Source organism: Clinocottus analis, unplaced genomic scaffold (genome assembly GCF_023055335.1).
Source record: "Clinocottus analis isolate CAN_PGR_092001 unplaced genomic scaffold, fCliAna1.0.p SCAF_27, whole genome shotgun sequence".
NCBI lineage: Eukaryota > Metazoa > Chordata > Actinopteri > Perciformes > Cottidae > Clinocottus > Clinocottus analis.
In genome coordinates this window covers 817178-843139 of record NW_027176009.1, presented here as the reverse complement: position 1 = coordinate 843139, position 25962 = coordinate 817178, and the positions used below count along the sequence as shown (strand labels likewise).

General features: G+C 44.1%; 1 protein-coding gene across 1 annotated transcript in view; it reads right to left on the bottom strand.

Annotated features, from left to right (window-relative positions):
- Positions 1-25543, bottom strand: part of prr36a (proline rich 36a) — a 29525-nt gene extending 3982 nt beyond the window's left edge. Inside the window, exons 1-5 of the mRNA XM_068592380.1 lie at positions 25338-25543; positions 11554-12188; positions 11316-11400; positions 5153-5331; positions 1924-4575 (exon numbers count right to left, since the gene is read on the bottom strand). Coding sequence (XP_068448481.1) covers positions 1924-4575; positions 5153-5331; positions 11316-11400; positions 11554-12103 — 3466 coding nt within the window. The 5' untranslated portion in view covers positions 12104-12188; positions 25338-25543. The remainder of the gene's footprint in view (positions 1-1923; positions 4576-5152; positions 5332-11315; positions 11401-11553; positions 12189-25337) is intronic.
- Positions 25544-25962: the final 419 nt, after the last annotated feature.

The following is a 25962-nucleotide window of genomic DNA, read 5'->3' as shown; positions in this document are numbered from 1 at the left end:
AAGCAGGAGGGTGGAGAGAGGAAGAAGGGGATCATACTCGCTGAAGGAATAGGGAAAGCATTGTGAAGCCCAGCCCAAAAGGTCTGCCAGTAGCCTACAACACCAAACTGACTGGCATTTTTTTTTTTTTGTGTGGACTTTAAACAATTGACAGTGGGACATTGTCAGAACGTTGTGCAGCAGTGACAGATACAGCCTGCTATAAATATTCAGAGGGGTGAAGGCACAGTATGTGTAAAAATGGTAAACACACCAGAAAATAGTGACCTTAGGTCCGGTGACTGGGGGTGGAGAAATTTGTGCAGAGAGCGTGTCGGGATTTTTTTTTTTTACATGTAACTTTAAAAAAAATTTTTTTAAATAAACACCCAAAAAATAAAGATTTGTGTGCAAAAACAGCAGCCAACTTCCTGTATATGCAATCACTATCAATTATGGTGAGACAAACCACAGAAAAAGTGCATTGCGAGCATAAACCGTCGCCGCCCGTGAATGGAGTTTATAGTTAGTCAACCAGTGATTCATGCAAAAGCTCTCCATGCATTTATAGACATCCAGCATCACAAGAAAAAAAAAAATAGAGAATAGCTTGGCTTTAGAAGGAATCCCATTAAAATCAACCCAGGTACATCAAGTTCTAGAGCCAAGCTATTGGCTGCCCCCAGAACAGACCAATCCAAAGTAAAGTAATGAAAGTCAAGGTGTGTGCAACAGTGACATGCATAAGCATAAGTTAACATTAATACAGTGGCAGCAAGAATGCTAAAAAAAAAACTGCAACACACCCAGAGTGGAATTAAAGTAGCAGCAGAAGGAGCAGGGTTGACTTCTTAATCTTGAGGCTGGACGACGAGATGTCAAACTTCCTTATGCTGCTTGAGAGGCCAAACTACTCATCCGTGGATGAGAAGGTCTGGTGCCGTTGGTAGTCGACTCGCAGCAGATCCTTTTCCAGTTAATGTGATTTTCCAGACTGACGAAGTCCTTGAGGTAGGCCGTGAGTTCCACTGACCACAATACATGTAGGAATGTTTCTGCCTGAGTGTATGTATGGCAGGAGTAAAAGCAGTGATTGGCTAAGTTTATGGGATGTATATAGCCATTGGTAGACAAGTGGAAGTGTGTAGGACCTTGAAATGAATGCCGGTGGTGTTGACCATAATTATGCCACTCCCAGAAGCCCACTTCAATAAAACTGTACGGTGAGAGTACGTCATGGTAGAAATCTAATCTTTATTTAAAGTTTTAAAAGGTTCATTACTCCAAAAGATGGATAAACATAAGAAAATAAAAAAGCTTGGGGGGGGTACAAGTTAAAGTGCAAGAAGAGATGAGTGATCGGGGATAAGGAAGATTGCCTGTATCGTAAGGTAGGGAGTGAAATCAAAACAAGAATATACAATCAAAACACATCGGCAGTTATCAATTTTTTTGGTAAAAAAAAAAAAAAAAAAAGGGATAAATACACATGAAAAACATGTTAAACAGTTAATTCCACCTTTCTTTTGTTATGCTTAATTTTTCCTCTTTAAGTAAGAGCTGTACAGACAAAGTTAAATCCATGCCAGTTCAGGACAACCACATGATTCTGTGTTAAGTCAAACAGACACCAAAACCCAGGCACGCTCACACATTAGGAGTAAATAGTAGTAGCTATTGCACATACAGGAATTTAAGCCATATACTCATGAAAATGTTATACCAGAGGGAAGTGCAACTGCTGTCCTCTTTATGTCTTCCCTTTCTTTGCTCTCTGTTTTTTACTTTTTTAATACTTTGATTACGTCCACCCCCAGAGATTTTGGGACAAACACTGACGACAAGAGCGACAACGGTGAGATATAGTGGGGAGGCTGGAGCGGGGCCGGTGGGAGTTAAGGGGCATTGCTTGGGCTGTTAGGGAGATGATTAACTATACATTACCTGCAAAAGAGTCAGTCTTTTCACAGATAGCAGAATAGTAGGGAGGCTGGATGTCATCGGGGTTCTCCTCTGGTTGCTGCAAAGGGCTTTCAGTTGACGAAGGGTCCAGAGCTTCCTCGGGCCCCGCCGCTTCCTCCCCGACTTGCTCAGCGGACTCCGCATCCTGCTTCCCACAGTCGATGTACTGCTGCTCCACGAGGCACGGCTGGGTGTGAGGCTGCAGGATCAGACCGGGTTCCTTGGCCTCTTCAGGTAGCTCCTCCAGGGAGAAGATGCCCGGGCTTTTGATGCAGCTCTCTCCTGTGGACTGAGCATTGGAGTTCGAGGCCGTGGTCATGGTGTCAAAGCCGTAAGAAGCAAACGATGTCGCGGAAGGCGGGGTGGTATCTTCGCCGGGGCCGACCTCCATGGTGGCCTCCTCGACCTCATCCACGATGGACAGGCAGCGCTGGGTCGGAGGCTGGCTGTCAAAGACCATGTGTCTTACCACCAGACTTTCGGAGTCGTCCAACAGCGCCTCTCCCTCTGTGTCACTGGCCTCATCTTCTGTTACAGATGTCGAGGATTGGTTGGAGGTGGGGGCAGTTGCAGGGCCTCCCAGGACTTCGTCAGCGGGCAATGTCTCTGCCTCAGCTTCTTCCTCTGCTTCCTGGTCAGGCTGTGTGGAGAGAAGCGAGGCTTGCACATCTTGTGGCGGAAGCTTTCCGTCTCGATTGTAGTCACAGAGTTCCTCGGGTGTGCTAGTCTCGCTGCTCAGAGTGCTTGACAGAGACATTCCTGGGGCAGAGAGAAGAGCTGGGGCCATTGTCTGCATCAGGGCGGGGCAAGACTGATCCATGTTCATCTGGGCCTCTACATTTTGTGGCTCATCTTTGATAGAACAATGGGGGACTTCTCGGTTTTCAGGAAAAAAAGACGCCGAGCCGAGTTCTAGCCAAGCTTGGGTCCGAGTTGGGGTGTTTGAGTCTGCTTGCCACGGATCTGCCAAGGGGCTTGCTGCAGCCGCTCCTGCCACCTGTGCGGGCTGGGAGGCGTGCTCAAGGCCCTGCTGTGGCTGAGGTCCTCCCCAGGGATCAGCAAACTGGTTTGGTTGGTCCCACTGAGCAGCCATGGCGCAGGGCAGCAAAGGAGGGGGCGGGGGCTCTACCACTTTGTTCAAGTTGTCCAGCCTTTCATCTTCAGCAAAGTCATCCTCATCTAAATTCCCATAGCTTTCCAGCCCACTCTCTGTCACCCCCTCACTCGCCATCTCCACATCTTCATCCTCCTCCTCTTCATCCTCATCATCTTCCTCTTCTTCCTCATCCTCCTCATCTTCAGCTACGTCATTGTCATGCCTGAGTCTCTGAGGTTCGTCTGCTCGCTCTGAGCCCACATCCATGTCACACACCCGATCGTCGTCGTCATCTTCGTCGTCAAAGTCATTCGCCGGTATGTCAGGAACCTTCTCAAAGTCAGGTGAACCTGCTGATGCTCCCTCCATGTCGATGGCTCCTTTAAGACTGCCATCTCCCAGGTCATCCATGCTCTCTGTTCCCTCGAGGACACCAGGGGCACTCAGTTCAGACGCACCCTGCTGGCTGCCGCTTACCTCCTCGGAGTCCAGCTCAGAGAGCAAAGCGCCACCCGCCCTCCAAACTGACCCTCCTACTGGTCCGGCAGACCCGGGACGAGACTCCTCCGTGGGCTGTGTGGTTCCACTCATTTCAGACACAGAAACCAACTGGCTTCCTTCCCTCTCCTCTTCATCTTCCTCCTCATTTAGATTGGTGAGGGGAACCATTAGAGAGATGGCATTCGCTGCTGCCGGTTGGGCCTTAGATGGGGAGGGGCTTTGATTTGTTAACAGACAAACAGCCTCCTCTGATAGATCTGAAGAACAGGCCACTGGCGGTAATGCAGGCTCATCTAGGGCAGGAGTTTGCTCATCTAAGACAGGAGTCTGCTCCAGGGGTAGAAATGTTTGTGGTAAGGCCGTCTTGACGGGGCTTTGTGGAAGAGAGGAAGCAGCTGAATTTCTTTGAGCGGTCTCTTCAGGTATCACCTCTGGTGTAGTATCCTGGGCCAAGACCTGTATACTGTCGTCCTCTGGTGCGGGATGATCATCAGGGAGAGATGGTCCTTGTGGGAGAGACTCTGTCGCCTCCGCTTGTGTTGCTGCTAACACAGTCGCTGCTGCACCTGCACCTGCAGCTGCAGCTGCTGCACCTGCAGCTGCACCTGCTGCACCTGCACCACCTGCAGCTCTCTGTGAGTCTACAGCAGATTTGGTAGTAATAGAAACCCCTGTCTTCTTTGCAGCATTGAAAGGTGAGACAGCCAGACTGGGTTTGGATACACGTTTTGCTTGTGAGATCTTGCCGTTTGCAGGTCTATTGATTGGAGAGGCAGGAGGGGTCCGACCAAGGGGCTGCTTGTTATAGGTGTGGGACCAAACAGTCTCTACAGGTTTCTTTGAGAGAGAAGAGTTTGCAGGTTGAAAAGTTTTGGACTGTGGCATTTTGGAGCCTGCTGCCTTCTCGGGCGTGGACCATTTGGATGGGTTGTGCTTTACGGTGGCTGTGGGTTTAGATGGTTCGAGCTTTTTGGTAGCAGCAGATGTTGTAGCTGCGGTAGGTTTCTTTGCCACTGCGGAAGGTGGTCGACTGACATCTGGTGCAAACAGAAAAACAAAAAAAACTTCTAATTAACATTTTTATTTAATTACAGGTTATCCAAATGTAAATGAAAATGTTTCAGAAGACAGTCTCACGGTCAGGGCGAGGTGTAACGCCTTAAGGCTGATTTATACTCGTGTTTTACGCAGAGACGCAAGCACGCAAGACACACATGGCCGCCCTTGCGTGGTCAAATCGTGGTCAAATGTGCGTGCGTCACCCCAAATTTCTGACTATCCGTCAAAGCAACGCAAGCCCGCAAGGCTGTGATTGGTCCGCTATAATACTACTGTTTTTAAAAGCCATAGCAGAAACTCAAACAATGGATCCCGTTGAAGAACGTTTGGCTGAAGAGGTCCGCAAATTTGAGCATTTATATAACCCGTCTGACGGAGTATAAGGACACGCAGATGGCGGTGAATTCCTGGAGGGAGATATCGGTGAACGTTGGTGTGCCGCCTACTGTTCTGGCGTATGGAAAACACACGGGGACTATAAACCAAAACAAGTCCGTCAATCCGGCTGCGTGGCCAGCCGTAGTTGTAGTTGCAAGAGTATAATTCGCCCTTTACCTTTCTTTACAGCAACAGGTTTAGGAGGCAGTGCCGCTGTGGTTCTGCCTGTAGAGGGTGCTGTGGTGACTCTGGAGGCAGCGGTTTTGGCAGTTGTAGTGGTGGAGGGCTTGAATGTGGATGTGGTTGGCCTGGATGTAGTGAATGCAGGTCGAGATGTCAAGGGACCTGCAGCAGGCCTGGAGGAAGACGAAACAGAAACTTGTCTAGTTGGCATACAAACGCTTAGAAAAGAAAGAAAGTAGTTGCAGTTTATTTTTTGTAGCCCATTTGCTTTGTTGGTAAAGATCCAAACATGAAATCTGATGCTACGCCGTGACAAGCATAAATAAATGACCTCTGCTAATGTAAACCACTAAAGCGATTTCAACAATGGGAACCCATTAAACACAGAACCATCAATCCATTGCCACACTTCAATGCCTCATTCATTTCCCAATCACTTCCAAGACACGAGGACACTGTGTAATGAGCAGGATGACGAGGGAAAAAATAGAAAGATGGAAGGGGAATGGAAAATTTGAATTGGAGAAGTATGAACTGAGGCCACAAACAGTGACAAGGAGGTTGTGGGGACAATGAGTTGTGGAGCGGAGGGTACCGAATGCTGCAAAAAACAATAAGAAGAAGGAATTAAGATGAGCAAAGAGGAAGGAAATACAGGACAGAAGGATATAGTTAGAAAAGAGGAAAGTGAGAGATCAGCCAAGAACACATACATCAAGGGAGGAAGGAAGATACCAGTCTTAAAATCAATCTCATTTTAAGCTCCTTGTCTACTACTGCGTTTGAAGGAGTTCCTGTGTTTGTTCTAATTCACTCAATCACTACAACTGCAGCTAGGCTAAAGCTATTTTACCAAGCTAATTGAGGTTTTGACTGTATAATTTTATTGAAAGACTAAATTATCCTAACAATTTATTGCCCAGGTCTCAATCTCATGCCAGCAGTAGTGGTCGAGTTGGTTTGTAACCGTTACCACATCTGTTTTTTCCTGATTATGCGTTTGGATCTTTGGATACATCTTTTTATTTGCTTTATTCAAAAGAGAATACAAAAGGGCAATGGAGGCAAGCCTTTTTACTTAATAGCCACTTTCTTTTGCGACGCACATACAATGTAGTTGCAGGAATATTATGTACGGCGGCTAGACTCAGTTCATCCACTGCTTCACTGAGGGCCGTTTGACCAACAGTCCTGCTTTGAACAGATCTACTGAAGCAAGCAGTTACGAGTATTCCCATGTGCCAACACATTGTTACAGGATTCAATTTGATCACTGAAAGAGATTCGGCAGTAATGTGTGTGTGCTCCAGACTAAAAAGGTGCAGCGATCTCAGCAGCAGTAACCTACATACAAATCTGAATGTTGCTTAATGCTCGATGAACTGCAGCTGTACTCAATCACTGGGAAAAGCATTTTGAGTAAAAGCTCCAAAGCGTGTTGTGAGGAAATGGGACCCGTAATACATTCAATTTGGATTCATAATGGCAGTGATGAAGTGGCTAAAGTTGAATATTTATTTTGGTCATTACAGGCGTGTGGTGTATTAAAAAAAAAACACATTTTTTTAACTTTGTTTGTATTGGTCCAAGGATTTCTCTTTTTACAATCAGAATTGGGCCTACAATTACAATTGTAGTTCAAGCCATCATTTCTGTACTTAAACCTTGGTGTGCAAACACAAAACCTCAGCGTAGTACATAATTAGTACAACATCCGTTTCCATTAAAAACTGAAATCTCTTTCACAGCAACCAACAGCTCCATAATCAAATTCAACTGTCATGATGAACCGTGTGACCCCGCCACCAATTACAACGATCCCCGATTATGTCTTCTTACGGTCTGCCGACATAGTTTGTGATTACATCATCTGCCGACAGAGGCAGACCGACTTTGATGGCTTCTAGTGGAGTTGCCCGCACACAGATGCCGCTCCCACATGACAATAACAATTACAATGGCTATTTGTTTCTCCAGGAGCAGACAACCACTGCACAGACATGGACTCGTATGGATACTCTACAACCCAAATCTTCTGTCTGATAGCAGCTTGTTAATGTGAAATGGAAGCATGTTGGAGAAGTCGGCTCCAAGTGAATGTTGGGTAATGAGGAAGAGCCGAAGAAAAAACAACCAAGGAGATACAAACTGCAAAACAAGAGTAAAAAAGGGCACAGGTCTGAACTTGAGCAGATAAACAGAAAAGGCGCATTAACTCAGGGCGTTTTCATATGTACTCCTGCATGCAAACTAAATATGAATCGACAGTAGCATTCCATTATGTCCGCATTAATTCCTGATGCAATTGAGCGAATTACTTTCTTTCTGGGAAGAGTGAGTGAGACTGACAGATGGAATAAAGATAAAAAGAGTTAAGGGATGGGAATAAAGAGGGTGATGAGAGGTCACAGACACAACATAACCCCAACCCTTCCATTGTTTTATAATGAGTTATAACTCATGATCCACATGGGTGGCACAGAGAGGAGACGACCCACTGAAGCCTGTGGGTGGTGGCTTGTGGTTCTGCTGTTGGTGCATTCACATGGATTACGTTTCCTGCCGGTAGAGGGTTGAAATCAATGTAAATAACAGTCCAAAGGGAGAATGAGAGGCACTACGCAGCCATCTACAGGAGGTCAACGACCAAACACAAGGTCCTCTTAAGGACAAAGTCACTGTTGTCTTTTTTTCACAGACAATATTCTCAAATGTTTAGGACAGATGCAACAACACACCCGTGGTAATAACATACTGAGCTGTTTGGCTGAAAATCAAAGTGCAAACATGATCGGGGTGGGGGTAATGAAGCCACACCTACTCCGTCCATCCTGTCCTTCTTTGCTCTCGTTTCCCCTCAAAACACAGCTGGGAGGCTCGACTCTCTTGGCATACCCGCTGCTGTAGATTTAATTATTCTGCTTTAATCAAGCCAAAGAGAAAAGAGAGGGCATGGCCAGAAAGACACTTTATACCAGCGGCAGTAAGCTCATCCTGCAACTAAAATGCAGTTAAAGTACACATTTTTCTCTCCTTGGCGGTTTGCCCCCCCCCCCCCCCCCACCCTCATTGCTTCAAGGGCCCCCTTCCAAGACAACAAATGGAAATGGATCACCCTAACAATACCTTGTTTGGCTTGTAGGCTGTCCAAAACCAGCTGCGTTACTCCTGAGTGCAGCACACATTCCTAGGGTTTGTGTGGACCTTCAGTTATCTCCTTGACAATACAGAGTGCAGGCTCGGTGGAAAGTCGACATGAAGTGTTGCAGCCAAATAATAGCATGGCAGACAGTGTTGGCTCTTATGAGGCCCAGGGCACCCTCCATCACTGAGATAGATACCATGGGCCTTTTTTTGTTGCAGGCAGTAATCCTGCTCTCTAACAGTCATGGAGAAATGACAGCTTTAGATCTAATGGGACAAGTAAACCGTAAGATGAGACGGGAAGATAAAAGAGCAAAACAGTAGGATAAAGGTCAGGCAAATTGTATGTTTTTGTGCTATTTTGAAAAGTTCTCAAAAGCAGTCCATTAAGTTTTAGAATGATTGAAGGAGCATCCTGTATCTGGGGGACCACAAAGTATTACATCTACCAGCAATTCTGTCTATTCCCAATTGGGATCCCCGTAAAAATAAAATCCTCATCAATATAATCACTATCCTTCTGGTGTTACACATCCACACTCTGAATGTTACAGTCTATGCATGCAGCTAAATGATGAATGTGTTAGAAATATGGGGACAGCTCGCTTGAAGTTGGACTGTAAAGAGGACTTGAGGAAATCTTGGCCAAATGCCCGGTACTGTACATGCGAAAGAATGACGAAAAAAAAAAGGGAGTGGGGGATGAGGATGAGGGAGAAGAATGAATGAGGGGGTTGGGGTGGACAAAGACTGATTGCTCAGTCAGTGCAAGGACACCACAACCCATCGTTGGAGGAGAGGAGCATAAAGCAGGTGCCAAATTTGTACAAAAGTTGGCTTCTACTCCAGTCTTCATCAATCACTGAGACATCCTCCGGACCCAACGACCGTTTGGGATGGGTGTGAGAAAAAGGAAAGTTGGGATTTTACTGTCAATGTAAATATAACATATACTGGGGAAAGAGGCAAAAATGAATGGCTGTATGCAACTAAAAAGGTGCATGCATGTTTATGCAAAGTAACAACACTGAAACAGTCATGCAACATTACTGCGTAGAGTAAGACTGCACATTAATCTCATTAGGTAGTTGGCCAAACCCTTTAACACCATTTAATACTGTTGCACGTATTGCTACAGATTATTAGAGCCATCGTTCTCAGTGTCATGACTAATGCAAGTCACCGCTTGCGCTGAGAGACGGTTTGTTGTACTATCCATCTGTGGCAGAGAGTCACACAACTGCTGCTATTGCTGCTGCTATTGCTGCTGCTATTGCTGCTGCTGCTATTGCTGCTGCTATTGCTGCTGCTGCTATTGCTGCTGCTATTGCTGCTGCTGCTATTGCTGCTGCTATTGCTGCTGCTATTGCTGCTGCTATTGCTGCTGCTATTGCTGCTGCTATTGCTGCTGCTATTGCTGCTGCTATTGCTGCTGCTAGACGAAAGGACTAAACACGCCACCGACTTTGACATCACATGCAGGTGGCACGAAATGAAACACGCTCTGTCCGTCACAAGGTAAGACACCGGCTGCTTGAGAAACAGAGAGGACACCGGGAGAACGGCAGAGAGCCGAGTGCCTGATGTCACGTCCTGGGAAACGAGCCAGGAAATGGCCGCAGAGGGATGATGTGCCTCTGTAATCAAACTCCAACACTTGAAATGTCTGATCTGATTAATTCATAGGAAGAGGACTCCATGTACACACCCTTCAAGACACACCCACATAGTATACAGCATAAATAGCAACCACTCCCTGCTTGACCAATCATTAGCTCTTGTTTTTAACATTATCCAGCAGCAAAAGCAAACTGTAGTCAATGAGTCGCGGCCTGTAACGACCCACTGTGGAGAACCTGCGGAGAAGGTCCAGAGCCCTGTAGCTCCGCCCCCACACAGAGCACCGTTCGCTTACATTTTATTTTATTTTTCAATTTTGAACACAATAGTGTTGCATGTCAAACTGAGAAATGCTCCCCCTGTAAAATAGGAAATTGGGACTTTGATATCTACAATGGCAAAAGAGCGTAGAAATTCGTGCCATTACACACAAATGGACCTTTATTTTACTTCTTAAAGTACCGAATAAATCCAAAGACTGTGCTGCTTCAGAATTCTGAATAACGCAGCACATTGTTCCTTTATTTAATAAAAAGATCATCAAGAGGGGAGACAAATGGAGAGATAATTTAATCAGGCCACTCTATACAGAACACTACATCTTGTAGAAAGATGGTAGAGTGGTGGATTATAGTTACGACGCTCTATAACAGAACACTTTATTTAAACAAATGCGATCGCATTAAGAAAGTTAACTTTTAATCATATTATTTTACAAATTTTTGAAGAAACCACCAGCTGCTAATTAGGTTTGGCAACATTTTTATAAAAACCTGTATTTTGTCTGGATATCTCACATTTCTTTAGCGTAAAAAACACAAAAAACTACAAAAGAAGCCTCAGAAACAAAAGCGTCCGATTTGAAATGGAAGTAAACGACGCGGCCAACTATGAAATTATGCAACAACCAAACTGATCATTAGAGAGCGTTTACTGCTACGAGATCCTGCTCTACCCAAACCACCAGCTTAGTATGAGAGGGATTATGATCTGAGTCAATAGCTCTGCCCTGGGGAGGTGGGGCTGGTTTCTGCCTGGGGGTCTGTTTGGAACAAAGCGGTAATTCTTCAGTAACACTGCCTCCGTTAAGGCCCCTCTGTCTCAGGTTATTTCTGTTAACATGACTCACACTCCTGAACGAAATCTGACTCAATAATGGCCCAAAGACCACAATGGACATCCTTCTCCACTGCACTACTTTCAGTCCATCAAGATAAACAAAGTCATCTCTCGTCCAGTTGGTAAAGGGGATTAAAAAGTTCAAATCTCATGGGGAGTTTCCAAACCAACCAACTTCATTCACATGTATGTGTTTAAAATGCACTGAAAACTGCATTATTGGCCGTTTCTATTACTTCATTAGCCCTGCTTCCTGTGCTAGTGGCATGCGTACCTGGTGGTCTTTGAAGCTCCAGCAACACCAGCTTTTGTTGTGGTCGAAGTGCTGGGTTTTGGGGCAGTCGCTCTGCTGGCAATAGCTACAGAAATAAAAAAGGAACAACATGAAAATGAGACTGCATTGAAGTCAAACAAGCCAAATAAGTGATGTTTAACCATGGGTTGTCATAGACAGCAGAGAAAAGTCTTAGAGCACCAATATACAAATAATATCCATCTCAAATCAGACTTACCTGTGGTTTTGGGTCGTGCTACATTACAAGTCTCAGCTACTGGTCTCTTCTTAGGAATGCCATTCACTGCTGTTGGTTTGCTACTACTTGTTGCTGTGGCAGCAGCAACAGAGGTAGTCCTGGTTGGTCCAACAGGCTTCTTGTCAGGCACTCTAGATTGGCTCTTGACCGTGGAGGAAACCGCTGCGCCACCCACCGGTCTTTTGGCTACGGCCCCTTTTGCCGAGGCGTTTGCTCCAGCAGTTTGGTTGAAGGATTTCCCAACATTTGCCGTGCGGAGCGGTGCGGTACCTGGCCGTGAACCGGGGGCCGCTGCAGACTTGGCTGCAGGCTGCGTTTTAGTTGAAAGAGCTTTTGGTTTGACTTTGGGCTCGGCTGCTACTGGCTTGCCATTGGCCTTCGAAGCAGCCCCAGGTGCTGCGTCATTCGCAGCTTCCTCAGGTTGCGATGGGGCTTGCTCCGTGACGTTGTCCTGCGACGAGGAGGGCTCTGCTACAGCTGCTGCTTCTGTGGGCTCATTGGTTTCCATGGTATCCCCATCCGGTTTCATTCCCTCCTATAAAAAAGGTGCAGACGCCAACGTTGCTGCTTGCTTACAAGTTCCAGGGGCTCACACTCTGCTTGGATGGCCAGTCCTGTAAAACAATAACATATATTCATTACAAGGCCATTACACATTATCTTTTACTGCACACCTGTTGATTGCAGAATTTAACCATGTTGCACTAAGTCATAGCGTTTGCATGTCACTGTCAGCCAAAGGAAATACCATTTATGGCAAGGGGCCTCCAAGGAATTTCGGAGAGTTTAAAAAACAGGAAGTGAGCAGTAAGCGATGCCAACAAATCTGTTTCATAAACCACTGTGACGAGTCCGTCCATCTAGCAGAATGACCATGTAATAATGCACCATAATGTTTGTGGTACCAAAATAAACAATCACTCTTAAAATACCATGATAAAAAGGATCCGTGGATTGTTCCAAGTCCATTTTTAATATGGCTGAAATTTAAAAAAAACAAAAACGGATGACTTCAAGCATCTTGAAATTGCAAAAAGGGAAAAAGTTGTGGTTGGAGGGTGCTGAAAGCCTAGAGAGGCTTCACATCTTCTAGACATGACACAGGAAGAGAAAAAAAACAGTCCCAAATGGCCCACTTGTCACCCATGGTCTTCCTCAGTGTTGAGCAAATCCAGATGGTTGTCATGTCATCCTGCGAGCGCTTAACAGATATTTGTGTTCTGGGAGATTCCCTAATTGACAGCACTAGTGGAAAACTTGAAATGAATGTAGAGAAGAAGAAGCTGTGGCGAGTTCGGAGGAAACGAAGGGGCATTGACGTGTTAATGAGTTTAGGATCCATGTACCTATCTGTTCAAACACATCGATCAAGGTATCTCTGGCTCTGGGTGGACCGAGCAGGGTCCGTGATGAGTTTACTTCCCCCTCAATTATGCCCTTCAGCCACTCACCATTACGCCGACCACAGCGGCTTCTCCCCACCCCCTCTCGATTACACCCCTGTGTTTTGCCCTCACCATTAGCCACTTGTTCCTCCCCTCCTCCCACTGCTTATATATCTGCTTCCAGTAAATTGCTACACATATGGTCTCGCCAGTAGAAGCTCTGTATGATCCAGGAAACAAACTGTGAAAGAGGTGGCTTGAATGAAAACAGACTAAGAGGGATAAAAATAAAAAAAGAGCAAAGACATAGAATATGACTAAGTAGTGCAACAAAATAAACACAAGAAGGTTAACTGAGAATAGCTTCTTCCTACTCGGCTCAAAAGGCATGAGTAATGATGCAAATGAACAAACCACGGCAGCAATTCAGAGCAGACTCTTTCCTCTAATAAGGTCATGGTCATAGACGATTTATGATACAGCCATTAAGCCAGACATGTAAAAAAAAAAAAAAACACATCTTGGAAAAAGAACACGTTCCAATGAGCAAAGTTTTCCACAGACATGAAATACTGAGTGCATTTATACAGGCTTGCAGCTTAGATTTGCCTTCAGATTTAAGTCTTTTAAAGAAGCAGTAGCACTTATTGTTGTCCAAAGGTCGGGAAACATTTGCTTCCTCGCCAGTTGCACATTAACAGAGGTAACACAACACTGTGGCCCGGATCTCCCACATCCAAAAATCTAGACGCTTTTGCCCTCCTGCTCAAGAGGTAAAAATGTCTGTGAATCAATGTACTCTGGGTGAGCAAAGCAACGACAACAACGCTTCGTCAGTCAAAAGACAAATGCGTAAATGGACCATTTGTTGGCAATTTTGAAAAAACTGGTTTGGCCAGTTCAGTGCCGATAACCACTGAACACACTTGCCCAACTTCACCACACAAAAACACTATCACCTACAGCGACTGTAATCATTTATCTCTTTTATTAGAAGGTTAAGACCCTTTGATTCAGTTATGGAAAAGTCACAACCTGGACTTCGAGCTCACCTTTAGAGCAGTTTTACTTCATGCTGCCATCTGTTGTCTTTGCTCTACTCTGGTCTCTGTGGTTACGAATCTCACAATGAAAGGAAGCCGACTGGTGTAGTAGAGTAACCTCAAAGTTTGGCTTGTTTCTTCTTTGGGAAAAGATCAAGCCTCAAATGAAAGTCAATTAGGTAATGTGCAGAGCCTTTTGGGCAGGATTGCACAAATCCAATTCATTGTCCTTGCCTCATTCATATGGGAAGGTTTGGAATCCATTAGCAAATTGGGAACCTGGAGAAGGGGTTAGCGAGGCGGTTTCTCTGGTACGGCCTCATTTTAATCTTGATGGGTCAGCATGTTTGCGTAACGTCAGGTCAAACTCGTTCTTTGAGGTAGCGACTCTACTCTTCACTAACAAGTCACCCAATTCCTTCAAAACTGGAAGAAACTGGTCCAAAAAGAGACGGAAAGAGCTGGAAGACGGGATATTTGACTGGCACGGTGACGTGCGTGGCACAGCTTTGCCAGTCCAGCTACTAATGCCAGAGGCTTAGCAGATAGCAGAATGAAAGCACATTCCTCATGGGGTGACCCCCTTCTGTGCAAGTAAAGGCATCATCTCTAACCAGCTGACACTGTGACGTGGCGCAGAGGGGATGTGAATGGATCATTAAAATCTTTCTCTCTCACACACACACAGACACACACACACGAAGAGCCGGCGCCCGTTTCCATATCCATTAGACCACACTTGACACCAATGCTCGAGACAATTTTGGGATTCTTCAAGCTGTTCAACACAGAGCTGAACACATGTTGAGTCTGATATCCTAATTTTATACCTGCACAGCAATACCAGCAGCTTTTTATATTTAAAAAAGAGAGAGGTCTGCCTGGTCAAGATGAACACCCTCATGCATTTTGATGCAATGCAAGAAAACCTCTTTTGTTTGTCATTCTTTCAGTCTACATTTGCATAACAAATCCTAGTTCACTTGAGATTTAACACCATTATGAGCACGCAGCATGCCTTCCTCCTAGCCAGCTCCATACGGCTAATATCACAATTAGCTCAATACCCCTGATGACAAACACAATGCGTTTCAAGTATTGTGACAAAGACAAAGGCTGACAAAAAACTGCAGCTTTAGGCATTTTGTCCAAGCGGGAGAAGAGCGTCTATAAATGCAGCCTTCCCATTGTCAGTTTGTTAGAGGGAGTCTGTCTCGACACAGAAAGGGTCCACTGGGATTTACATTCCACTTCTTCTCATAAATAAATACAGCCTTGTACATCATTAAATCTTACTCCTGACCTCTGAGGCAGTCAAACTACATCTGTCGTACCCCATATCAGTCTCACGCTCTGCCCATTTAGACATTAGAAGTGGTGCCTGACAAAATGGGTCATTTTTAATACTGTGTCTAATACAAGCAGAGAGGGATTTAGCCCTGTCGAGAGCATGGCAGGGGTTTGGAATGCATTGTGCGGACTGCTGGAGGAGGTGGCGCATAAGAGGGGCTGTTGATACTGATGCTGGGGCTTAATGTCATCTGTAGAATTACCCCAGAATGCTGTCACAATGCGGTGACTGATTACAGAACAGCCAAGAGACATTCAAACATTAGGACTGCAATAGATTAGAGCTGAATGAAATTAGTTGAACAAACAAACAATCTCAAACTAATTTGATAATCGATAAATACTTTGAAAAATAGGAAATGGTTGGTTCTTCTTAAGTATATAGTACAATCTCATTTGGGATTTCCCACATTTTGACATCTATCAATCCAAACCATTAATAGGTATCATCATGTGAATTGATTATTCAATTTATCTTTAGTTGAAGCCCTATTTTTATATTAAACTAGCCATTTCAGTTTCCTGATGTTGAGTTTCTACTTTAAGCATCTGCGCCAAGATGACTAATCGCAGAAAGGGAATGCCCAAAGCAGCATCGGTATCAAAAGCACATCTGACCCATCCACATTCCAGTTCTGCTGACTTCTTCAAGACTCCTCAGGGCTACACAGTGGCAGCTGTATGCGTGCGTGTGTCGGCAGTGAAAGGCTCGCAGGAAGCTAATAAATGTGAGCGTGTGCACAGTTCAGATGGACCAGTGTGTGAGGAGAGTGAGTGAGCAAAGAATCTGTAGGATGAAAGTGTGCATAGTTTGAAAATGTGAAATTTACATCCAAGCCGACAATCAAAATGAAAAAAAAAGAATTTTGCAGCTCTCCACTTCCTGCATTCTTTCAATTCCACAGGCACATTTGATTATGCTCTGTACTAGAACTGCAATTTAAAAAAATAATAATAATCAAAGCTGGCCTGGTGAACTTTACAATGGTTTCAGGTCTATTAGTGTTCCGCAGACAGTGTAGAGTATGACAGTTTACATATGAAGCCCATCGGTCTATTTGCTCATTAACTTTCCTCTGGTGTGCGTGTCTGTGTGAGGCATGTATGCAGAAGAAACACAGGCAGCATTCAGTCAGTGTGTTGATACAAATGTATGTGTATGACAGAGCTAAAGAGGAAGAGTGTGGTCCGTTAATGCAGTGGAATGAAGTTGGGAAAAACAAGAGGTTTGGGAAAAGGAAGGGGGCTTTCCTGACTTTGGGCTTAAGTGTCAGATCAGATGCAGTGAACACTGCTTTCTCAAATCCCACAAACAGACACAAATGTACAGAACAAGCCTTTAATGACTAATCTAAAACAACTACATGTTATAAGTGGTACTGTAAATTGAAAAAAAAAGAAGCGAGCTTCTAAAGACACAACCTCCCATATTCCTCTTATCTGACCATACAAGGCACTAGTGTCATTTCTGCTGCATCACCAAGTATGTGTTTAACACACACACACACACACACACACACACACACACAGAAATTCAATCTGCTGTTTGCACACACACACACACACACACACACACACGGCAGAGTGTGTACGAGCCAAGCGCACGTGAATATACTCTACAGAACATATTGCTGAATAGCTGCTGCCATCTCTGCAGCGCTCTCCCTCACACAAACACGGTACATAACCTTTGGAGTGCATTTTACACACAAGGCCACGAAATGGGATATTCAGCATTTTTAAATGTTTATATAATATTCCTTGTCTTGAATGAAGTGACTATGCTTTGCCCCAGATCTGCATCACAACTTGTGACTTTTTCCATTTCAGACTAAAGGTCAGTTAAAAGCAGGTTAACTGAAGGAATGAATCACCCAAAACAGAAAGCACTAAACAACAACAACAACACACTGTGTTCCATGGCCAAAAGAATGAGATGATAGTGTAGTTTTATGAAGCTTAGACAACCAAAAGAAAAACCAACAACATTGTCCTATTTAACTAAGCTAGAGGTGCAGCTCAGACATATTTAGTGGGCATCTACACCAAAGTTAGAGCTACAGTCAGTTTATGTACTAAAATCTGCTCTCCTTGCAATAAAAACACAGCATTCCCTCACCCTGTCATTCTATGTTGTTTTTTTATTTACATTTCTCGAACTGCGTAAACAAAAAAAACGCTGTTGCATGGACAAGCTGATTCCAGGGGACATAAATATCCAAGTTAGGCCAACGGTAATGTCAACACAAAGATAAAATTAAAGTACATTTTGTCAAAATGAGATTCAAATCTGTGATTTTGGCCATATCAGACTGCACATTTTACTTAACTTTGTTCTGCTACAACATTAGTGTCTTTTTATAAATGTCTTGCCTTAAACTTAAAAAAATAAAATAAATAGTCAATCAAGAAATAATAATTTTAAAAAAAGGTTTATTAAATTTAAACTTTGTTTATTCCTACAGCCGTTAGAAAATGCCGTTAGTAACAGGAAGTGATAAATTGAGGCTTTGACCTGGTTTGGCTAAATGCATTTGCAAATAATAGTGTAATTAGCCTTCATGGGGCGGATTGTGAACAATCGAAGTTAATCTTCATGCTCAAAGCTCAAAGTTTGGGAAAAACCTCTCTTCTCTTGTAACCTGATCCAACATAATCTTAAAATGATGCTGACAGCTTGCACCAGGTTAGAAACCACCATTACACATCAAGGCAATGAAGGATGATATAGCGTGTCAGCTACCATTAGTGTACGTGCAACGCAGCCATGGAATTATTGACTTTTGGCACAGTGCCCTGCTGGCTGTAAAGAGCACATACGTGTTCACAGGGAGATTCCTTGCATCTATGAAAACGCTCCGTTGGTTTAGGTCATCTAAAAGTAATATGACATGGGTAATTGATGTCTTATCACTCATCCATGCAGATTCATCGGTTCAGAATGGATTTCACGTTCTGGTTACTGCCTCAGCTGTAGTCTAGCAAACGTATAGTCATCTCAGCCGTGTGCATTATAGTACAGTTGAACTGTGGAGATTGGCCTTGACAATAAACACGGTTGAATTGTCAGAAACATTTTACCCGACATCACTGCACCTGTTCGACCACGGAGACGACACATGAGGGGGGTAAACTCGAGACGACTGACAACATTACAACACCTATTATTACACTCTAGATGCATTCCTCAGCAGGCGGCCCGACAGGCGACAGAACACACACAGAGAAACGATAACAACCCTGTTACTTGAGGGCCGCTGTGGGATGATGAAGTAAGGAGACGCTGTTATTCATTCTCAGTCTATCAGCACTGTCACATTAAAACAAACCCGCAGAAACACATGTCTGCACAATCTATTTAGTAAAGATTACACTATCTTAAATGTTGCTGGTGGAAAGACAATGAGAACTAATGCAGGCCCTGCTTCCTTGGAGCATCTTTGACAAGAGCATTATATTTAAAAAAATGTTTTAAAAAAAAAAGAAAAAAAGTACACCATCCTAAAGCTTTCAGAAGAGTTCATATAGTATTTGTGTGGAGGGTAGAGTGGAGGTCTGCCTACAGAAGCTCCACCCCCGTCCTCCCCCCAAGCATAATAATATGAAGAAGATGAATAGCGCTTCATGCACCTCGTTATCTGTTGACAAAGAAACGAATAAGCCCTCAATGACTTTACCAACCGCCTTCTCTTCCATCTGTCAAAATAACAAGACTGTGTGCAAGAGTTGACAAGCATTACATCCAAAGTCGACATTCGCACTGACTGATGCTTGTTCTGAATAACTTGTCTACAAATCACATTTGCTATAAGTATCTGTCATGAATCCCTGCTGTGTTACTGAGCAGTAATCTATCTGACAAATAGAGTATCAGACTAGGACAACTACGATCTGATCACGTGTTCATTAACATTCACAATATGGTAATGAGGTGAGTGATATGGCTTATATCTATACCTTTAATTATATTATTAGATTAGTGGAGGAAATTGGAGTTCCATAGGAAGTGCACAGCATTATAGTCTTCCTTTCAAGACACAGATATGAATAAATAAATCTGAAGAAAAAAAAAAACACGACTGACAAGATGTTAGCGTCGACAACAAAACCAATGCCCTCAGCAGAAGAAAAAAAACACTTTCATCAGTGGGGGTTGGGTTTGACGTAAAGCATGCAGCTTATTCTAATCAATTCCACACGGGACACTAACATGTGCTAAGTGACTGTAAGCTACTCAATAAGGCCATTAGGAGCAGGTGGTTAAGTGTGACTACAAGTTAAATGGACAATGCCAGTGGGCCTTTAAGGGAGTAGCAGTCAAAATGGGAAGGACTAGAGGCTACTGGCAGCTGAGTGCTCTGAAAGGCTGCAGGGAAACGCGCTGCAGGGAAACGCGTTACAATCTGTTACAAACCTGGCACGGTTTCAGAAAGCACCGGGCCAGTCTCTGCTGCCACCAGGGCAGGATGACAGAGGAACAGGCAAAGTCAATATTGTGCCATCATCAGCCGGTCAGGGAAGTGAGTGTATGTAAATCAGATCTGGTCCAAAACAACAACAACCAACCACCCACCCACCACCATGATCATTGCAAGTGTTTGCGTGCATAACATTAGCGTACCATGAGGGGGGCAAAAGACCAGCCCTATTGTCTGCACCGTGCACCATGTAACCCCCGCATGCATGGTGCCGAGGGGAGTTGGGGGGGCGGGTGTTGAGTGGATTAACTAGTGCAACGGGACGGGGGAGCAGCTGGCGTGGGTAACTTCACCCAAGAGAACCTAGGGTCATTGACTAGGCTGCAGGGTGAATGAGGGATGGATGGATAACACATGCATCACAAACATCACATTCAAACGTTATCCATCAGAACTGTTGGTCTACATCTGCAAATTAAAAAAAATAAAATAAAAAAAGGGAAAGAAATAAAATACACATTTCATGCTGTCAGTTTCAGTTCCGGCTGGCTTTTGCGCCCTCTTTTTTTTTTGTTGAGAAAAGTGAAGTCAGTTAAATGTTAAAATGGCAACAATGAATACTCCCTCAGAGACAAATGTTCGAATTGAACCATATAAAAACAGGGTATGTGGTAAAAATTAGTACAACGGTTGCTGGAAATGAATGGTCAATTGAAAGTTATAGGATGATGGCATGGCTATAAATTAAATCTAAACCAACCATACTGCAGTATAAAGTTATAGGATGATGGCATGGCTATAAATTAAATCTAAACCAACCATGCTGCAGTATAAAACTCATGAGCATCCAGCCAAGGACCTTTGTCCCACGTTATCCAACTCACTTTTCATTTCCTGTTGTATTCCAATGTCAACAAATAAAATTAGAAGAAAGGGGGTCTGGAGAAGAAAAGCTACCTAAAATCCCTTTGTTATTTAGTGTTTAGAGCTTTTGACATGTTCACTAATTTGAATTCAGCATGAAAAACAAAAGAAGCAATATAAGAGATTCTGTTATGGATGATCGGCTGAAGAAAAGCCAGCGCTGACATCAGTTTTGCCTCGCTAATGCCAGCTGTGCGGCTACTCTCCTGTGCACCAGCCAAATGGCTACAGACAGGCAGGCAGATAGTCAATATGATGCTGGGAGCCCGAGGGTCGGATCAGTTACCGGGCCTCTGACTGGGCAGGATCAGCTCAGGCCAGCGGGACAGGGAACCCACACCTTGCCCGTCTGCCTCTCTAAAACTGCCACACCCCTGCACTGTGCAAACGCACACACATACAAACCCAATCATGAATACACACAGGAGTGACTCTATCTTGCATATCAAGAGGCTGATAACATGATATGGCCAGCGGGATCAAAACAAACAAACACACCCTTACAACAAGGCAGACCTAGATCAATAATTGAAGAGATCAAAATATACAGCTCTGCTTCAGTAGAGACAGCTGCTACACACGGAAAATGGGGCTTGAGAAAACATTGTCCTTGTACAACAATATACTTAAGCACCCACTTCTTTTACATGTTCATAGGTTTAACCTTCATTGACACTTATTACTCTCATCTGCTGCGAACATAAACGATCTATATAATGCTGCAATACGCTGTATAGCGTATAGAGCTTATTACAATAATTAGTGCACAAATGCATAGGGGGAAAAATAAGCTCTACATTGACACAGCCAAGCTGAATGTATTTGGTACGGCATTCAAGGCAACCAAAGTGAGCTAACAAACAGACTATGAAAGTGCTGAGTTACTCCTAAAATAATTACAGTGCACTGAGCCCAGGTTCACAGGCCCAGACAGACCGAGTGCCCAAAAGTGCTACGCCAGCATCCATCACTTCATCCTAATGGGCAGAAGAGCGCCAGCCTCCAAACCACCGTGGCGAGAGTTAAAAGCACCGCACAGTCTCACTGGCTCGCGGCTGGAAAACCAAGAGCAACACAGGAGATGCGTAGGAAACCGTAAGGCTGTATGATGAAATGTAGTTTAACCAGAAATGTACCCGCAATAAAACTGGCAGGAGTTTTGGATTGAATTTCCATGGGTGTGGGCCCAGAGTCCGATGCGGCCGTAAAAAGCAGCTGACTTTCAAGCAGATGCAAATTGCTCTGCCCTCTATAAGAGTTGTGCTTTCAGCTGCCAGGATTTTTGAGTGAGTTGAAAAGTGCCAATGGTCCTGTGCCACAGATGATAGTCTTTAGAAATTCACTAAATATAGGGCTAAGACGATTAGTCAATCCGTAACAATGACCAATTTAGTTTATTTTACAAACCTTTATTGGTTCTGGTTTCTCTTTTTTGGTTAAGCATCATTTTAAAAAAGGCATCAACTCAAGTTCTCAGAAGTTTTTTGGAACAAACTTTTTTTTGTCTTTACTTGATTAAATCAATGAAAATAATCAATATTTACATTGGATAGATCCACTTAAAGTGGATCTTTTCAGGTTCATAAATGTGAACTTTGCAACCTCTGATGGCCCTTTTATGGACCAACATAAAGGACTGCTAGTCTGTCACAGGTTAATCTGTAGTTTCCATTCAGAAACCTCCATCTGCAGCCCTACACTGCCAACTCATGATTTTAATGGGCATTTTATGGACCAAACAATTAGTTAATGAATCAAATCTGCAGATTAACTCATAATGAAAGGATTTTAGCTTTAAGATTGTCTCCATAGTGACTCTAAAAATACCAAAACATTGATGCTTGTTGTTGTTGAGGCAGGGAGTGATCTGTACATTCTATAGGAGAATAGATTTCAACCATTGACCCCAGCATCCACAACCATTATAACCCCTCACGGCTGTGGCACATGAACCTACACTAAGCTGAATAAACAGCACAAATCAACAGTCCTTAGATGTATTAATCCACAACAGATCCCACCATTTAACGGTGAAAAGCCGACACTAGACACAGTAGTAGCTAGGTTTTGTTCACAGGCCTGTCAGCTCAGATCAAAATAAACTTTTTAGCAAGCTAGCTAAGGTTTCTGAAGTCTGATAGCTTTCGAAGCTTGAGAGTGTTGAAGGTATTTCAGTGAAAACACAGAACAAATATTTCCTTCAATCAGTCATCCGCCTTGATGTTTTTTACACAATAGTCACACTATCACAAATGTTGCAATGCCAAGCACCATGAATGTCGCTGAATGCCTGAAGAAAAAAAGAAAAGAAAAACACAACTACTGCTACCACATTATATACCAAACATAAAAGCAAGCAAGTTGAAGTTTACAAGACGACAAACAATGGAACTTGAAGCAACCCATCAAACGAAAAAACAGAAAGGATTGAATGTTTGTGATTTAGCTAATATCTAATTATTAAACTCATTCTTCTTCACATAATGTTTGCGGTTTCCTCTTTTTAAACCACCTGATTACCTTTTTAAACCTTATCTGATCCCTTGAGACTTCTCACAAGGTTACAGGATGCAGTGAAATGAGAACTATTTTGAGCTCCTCTTCTAGTTTGCGTTGGCCTTAAGGAAGAGGAAGAGGGGCGACTGCGGTGTTGACAGGAAAAGTGTCTGTGCATAAAGACATGGGATGTGTCCAAATTCAAAGGCTGGACGTGTGTTGGTCTGTCGCAACCCGTTCCTGTTCCTCTGTGTGGCATCGAAGGGACAGCGAAATGAATTGTTTTGGACTTTGAACTGATGACGCGTTCCGTTAACTTCAGTTTGGGGTCGCAGATACACCAGCTACCAATGGATGTTTATTTGCTCTATATCTCAGATTAGCATTACTTCTTTCTCAGGACTTCCTCTCCCAAATCACTTAACAGGTCTAACAGGAAGTTAGACCTCTCTGGGAACCAAATCAACTCAACATAACACGTGTCACTCAAGTAGAATAATATGTGGCTTTGTCTTTAAACTACTTTTCGCCAAAAACAAGTAATACATTTCTTCATGGAGAGCCACGCAACATCTAAAACCTGAAATTTGTCAGGAAAGACCAAATGTTACCAACCCTACGCTTCTACATATAGAGTTAGGAAAAGTAAAACAAATTGTAAAAGTATTTTAATGGATACATTTTGTATTACTTAGGTTATGTACACTCCAAACAAAATATAAGTAAGGACCCATTAGTCTTCAAATTCAGGCCAACACAGCATCAGTGACCCTGCAACGAGGTCTTGGAGCTTTGCCAGAATGTCAAAGATGTGCATGTGTCATTCACACTTTATTTCACACTCAGGTGACAAACTCTCAGCGATAACACAACACCCCCTGGCAGCATTAGCACAGGAGTTTCAGGAAGCTACACACTCCCCAGTGAGTGCCTGCTGCATGTCGAATATCTTTCTAAAGCCAAAGAGAGAGTAACTGCTCACACATCCAAACCCTGCCAACCACACCCAGAAAGCCCCAAAACACACCGATTATGTAATGTAGACTCTCAGCCAAAACCTGGATGATAAACATAATCGCTCCATCACCGAGATCTGCAGACGATGCCGTCAGATGGTCTGTCTCTGAGCTCTTCGTCCCCATTCTCAGATCAAGAACGAGATCGCTTCATGAGCAGGGATGCAAATATGAAAACAGAGATGTTATCTAGAGACAACTGAGAAGGCACTGAAGCTCTTGGGTGTGGAGGCATGAAAGCCAGGGTGTTGAACTACTTTAAAATGACTGTCATAGCAATCAGCTGATGTATTGAGAAAGTTTTTTTGTTTTTTTTAAACTAATCTCAAATGATAAACAAAGATTCAGGAACACAAATAAACTAAAAGCCTGGCTGAGATTGTCTTGTTGGATTAACAGGAGTTCCTGTCAAACACATGGGATAGGTTACTTCTTGTAGACTGTATTCCCCACACCACAAACGTCCAACATTATTAACACTACCGCGTGTTGTTTTGAGCCCCTGTCATGGACCCCTGCGGGGTCCCAGGACCTCACTTGGGTACTACTGTTTTGACAGTTTCTGCGTGTTTATTGCAATCCTCAAATTGAGCTTTTAATAGTGCGGTGTGTTTCCGAGAACAAGCACGCTGAATCCTCCCGGGTTTAGCAAAAGGCCTGGTTTAGCCTCATAGAACAATAGCGATGCACGGTGCAGCGGCGGGCGGAGAGGAGCGCACAAAGCCGGTCAATAAATTGAACCCACACACCCAAGACCGGGTCAGCCGAGTCTCGTACCGTGGACCGCCCAGAATAAATAGCGTTTTTGAGAGTAACACGCACGTTGAATAGCACAGCCTGTCACCGCCCAATCGACCCGAGCCATGCTAGCAGTCATCCCTCATCACAGCCTGCCACACACTGGCCACTCCACGTTGCAACGAGGGCGTCCGTCTTCAAAACAAACGGTAACGTTGAGATACATTCACCCACGCCCAAAAAAAAATAAAAGAGAGAGAGAGGTTATCTGAGAAAAACTGTCATGTTTGACGTAACGTCAGTTTACGGGGAAAACAAAGAAAACGAGAAGTGCCGTTAACTTAAATATCTGCGCTCGCGCAAGAAACGTTAGCGTTAATAAATTATCCTTACCTTCGAACCGCCGGCTGCGTTCTAGAAGACTGAGGAGAAACCAACCTTCCTCCCTCTCGGTCCAGCACCGAGGCGAAGAGCTCGCGACGTGTCGACAGAGCCGAGAATCTCAACCGGACTAACAATAACCCCGCGCGGTCAGCGGCGAGCGTCTGTCTCCGTGTCCTTCCCTCCACGTTTGAGCGGCGGCGGGCTGCTCTCCTTCATGAAGGATGGACTCGGGCGAGGGGGGAGTGACCGAGGAGTCCGGCAGCAGATTGAATACGACGGAGCGCGGCGGTCATGAAAGACGATGCAAATTAAATCCCGCGAGCGGTCCAATCAGCTGCGCGAGACCGGTGGTTATGCAAAGCTGGAGTGACGTCAAATTCAAACCAAGCTCTCAGCTCTCGGGTCCGGGCCTCTGGAAGATTATTCAAATGTTGAAAAATTTAGGTCAGAAAACACTTTTTACAAAAAGGAAAAAAATAGTTGTACAGCTTTGTTATCATTGTACACCCTCCCCCTACGCCCACTCCCCTCCGCCAATAAAATAAGTAAATAAGAGGAGAAGCAACAAAGGAGGGTGCATGGTTGGTTACAATCTGGTATCTTTAAATAGAAAGAGCCCCTAAATAATTTAGCT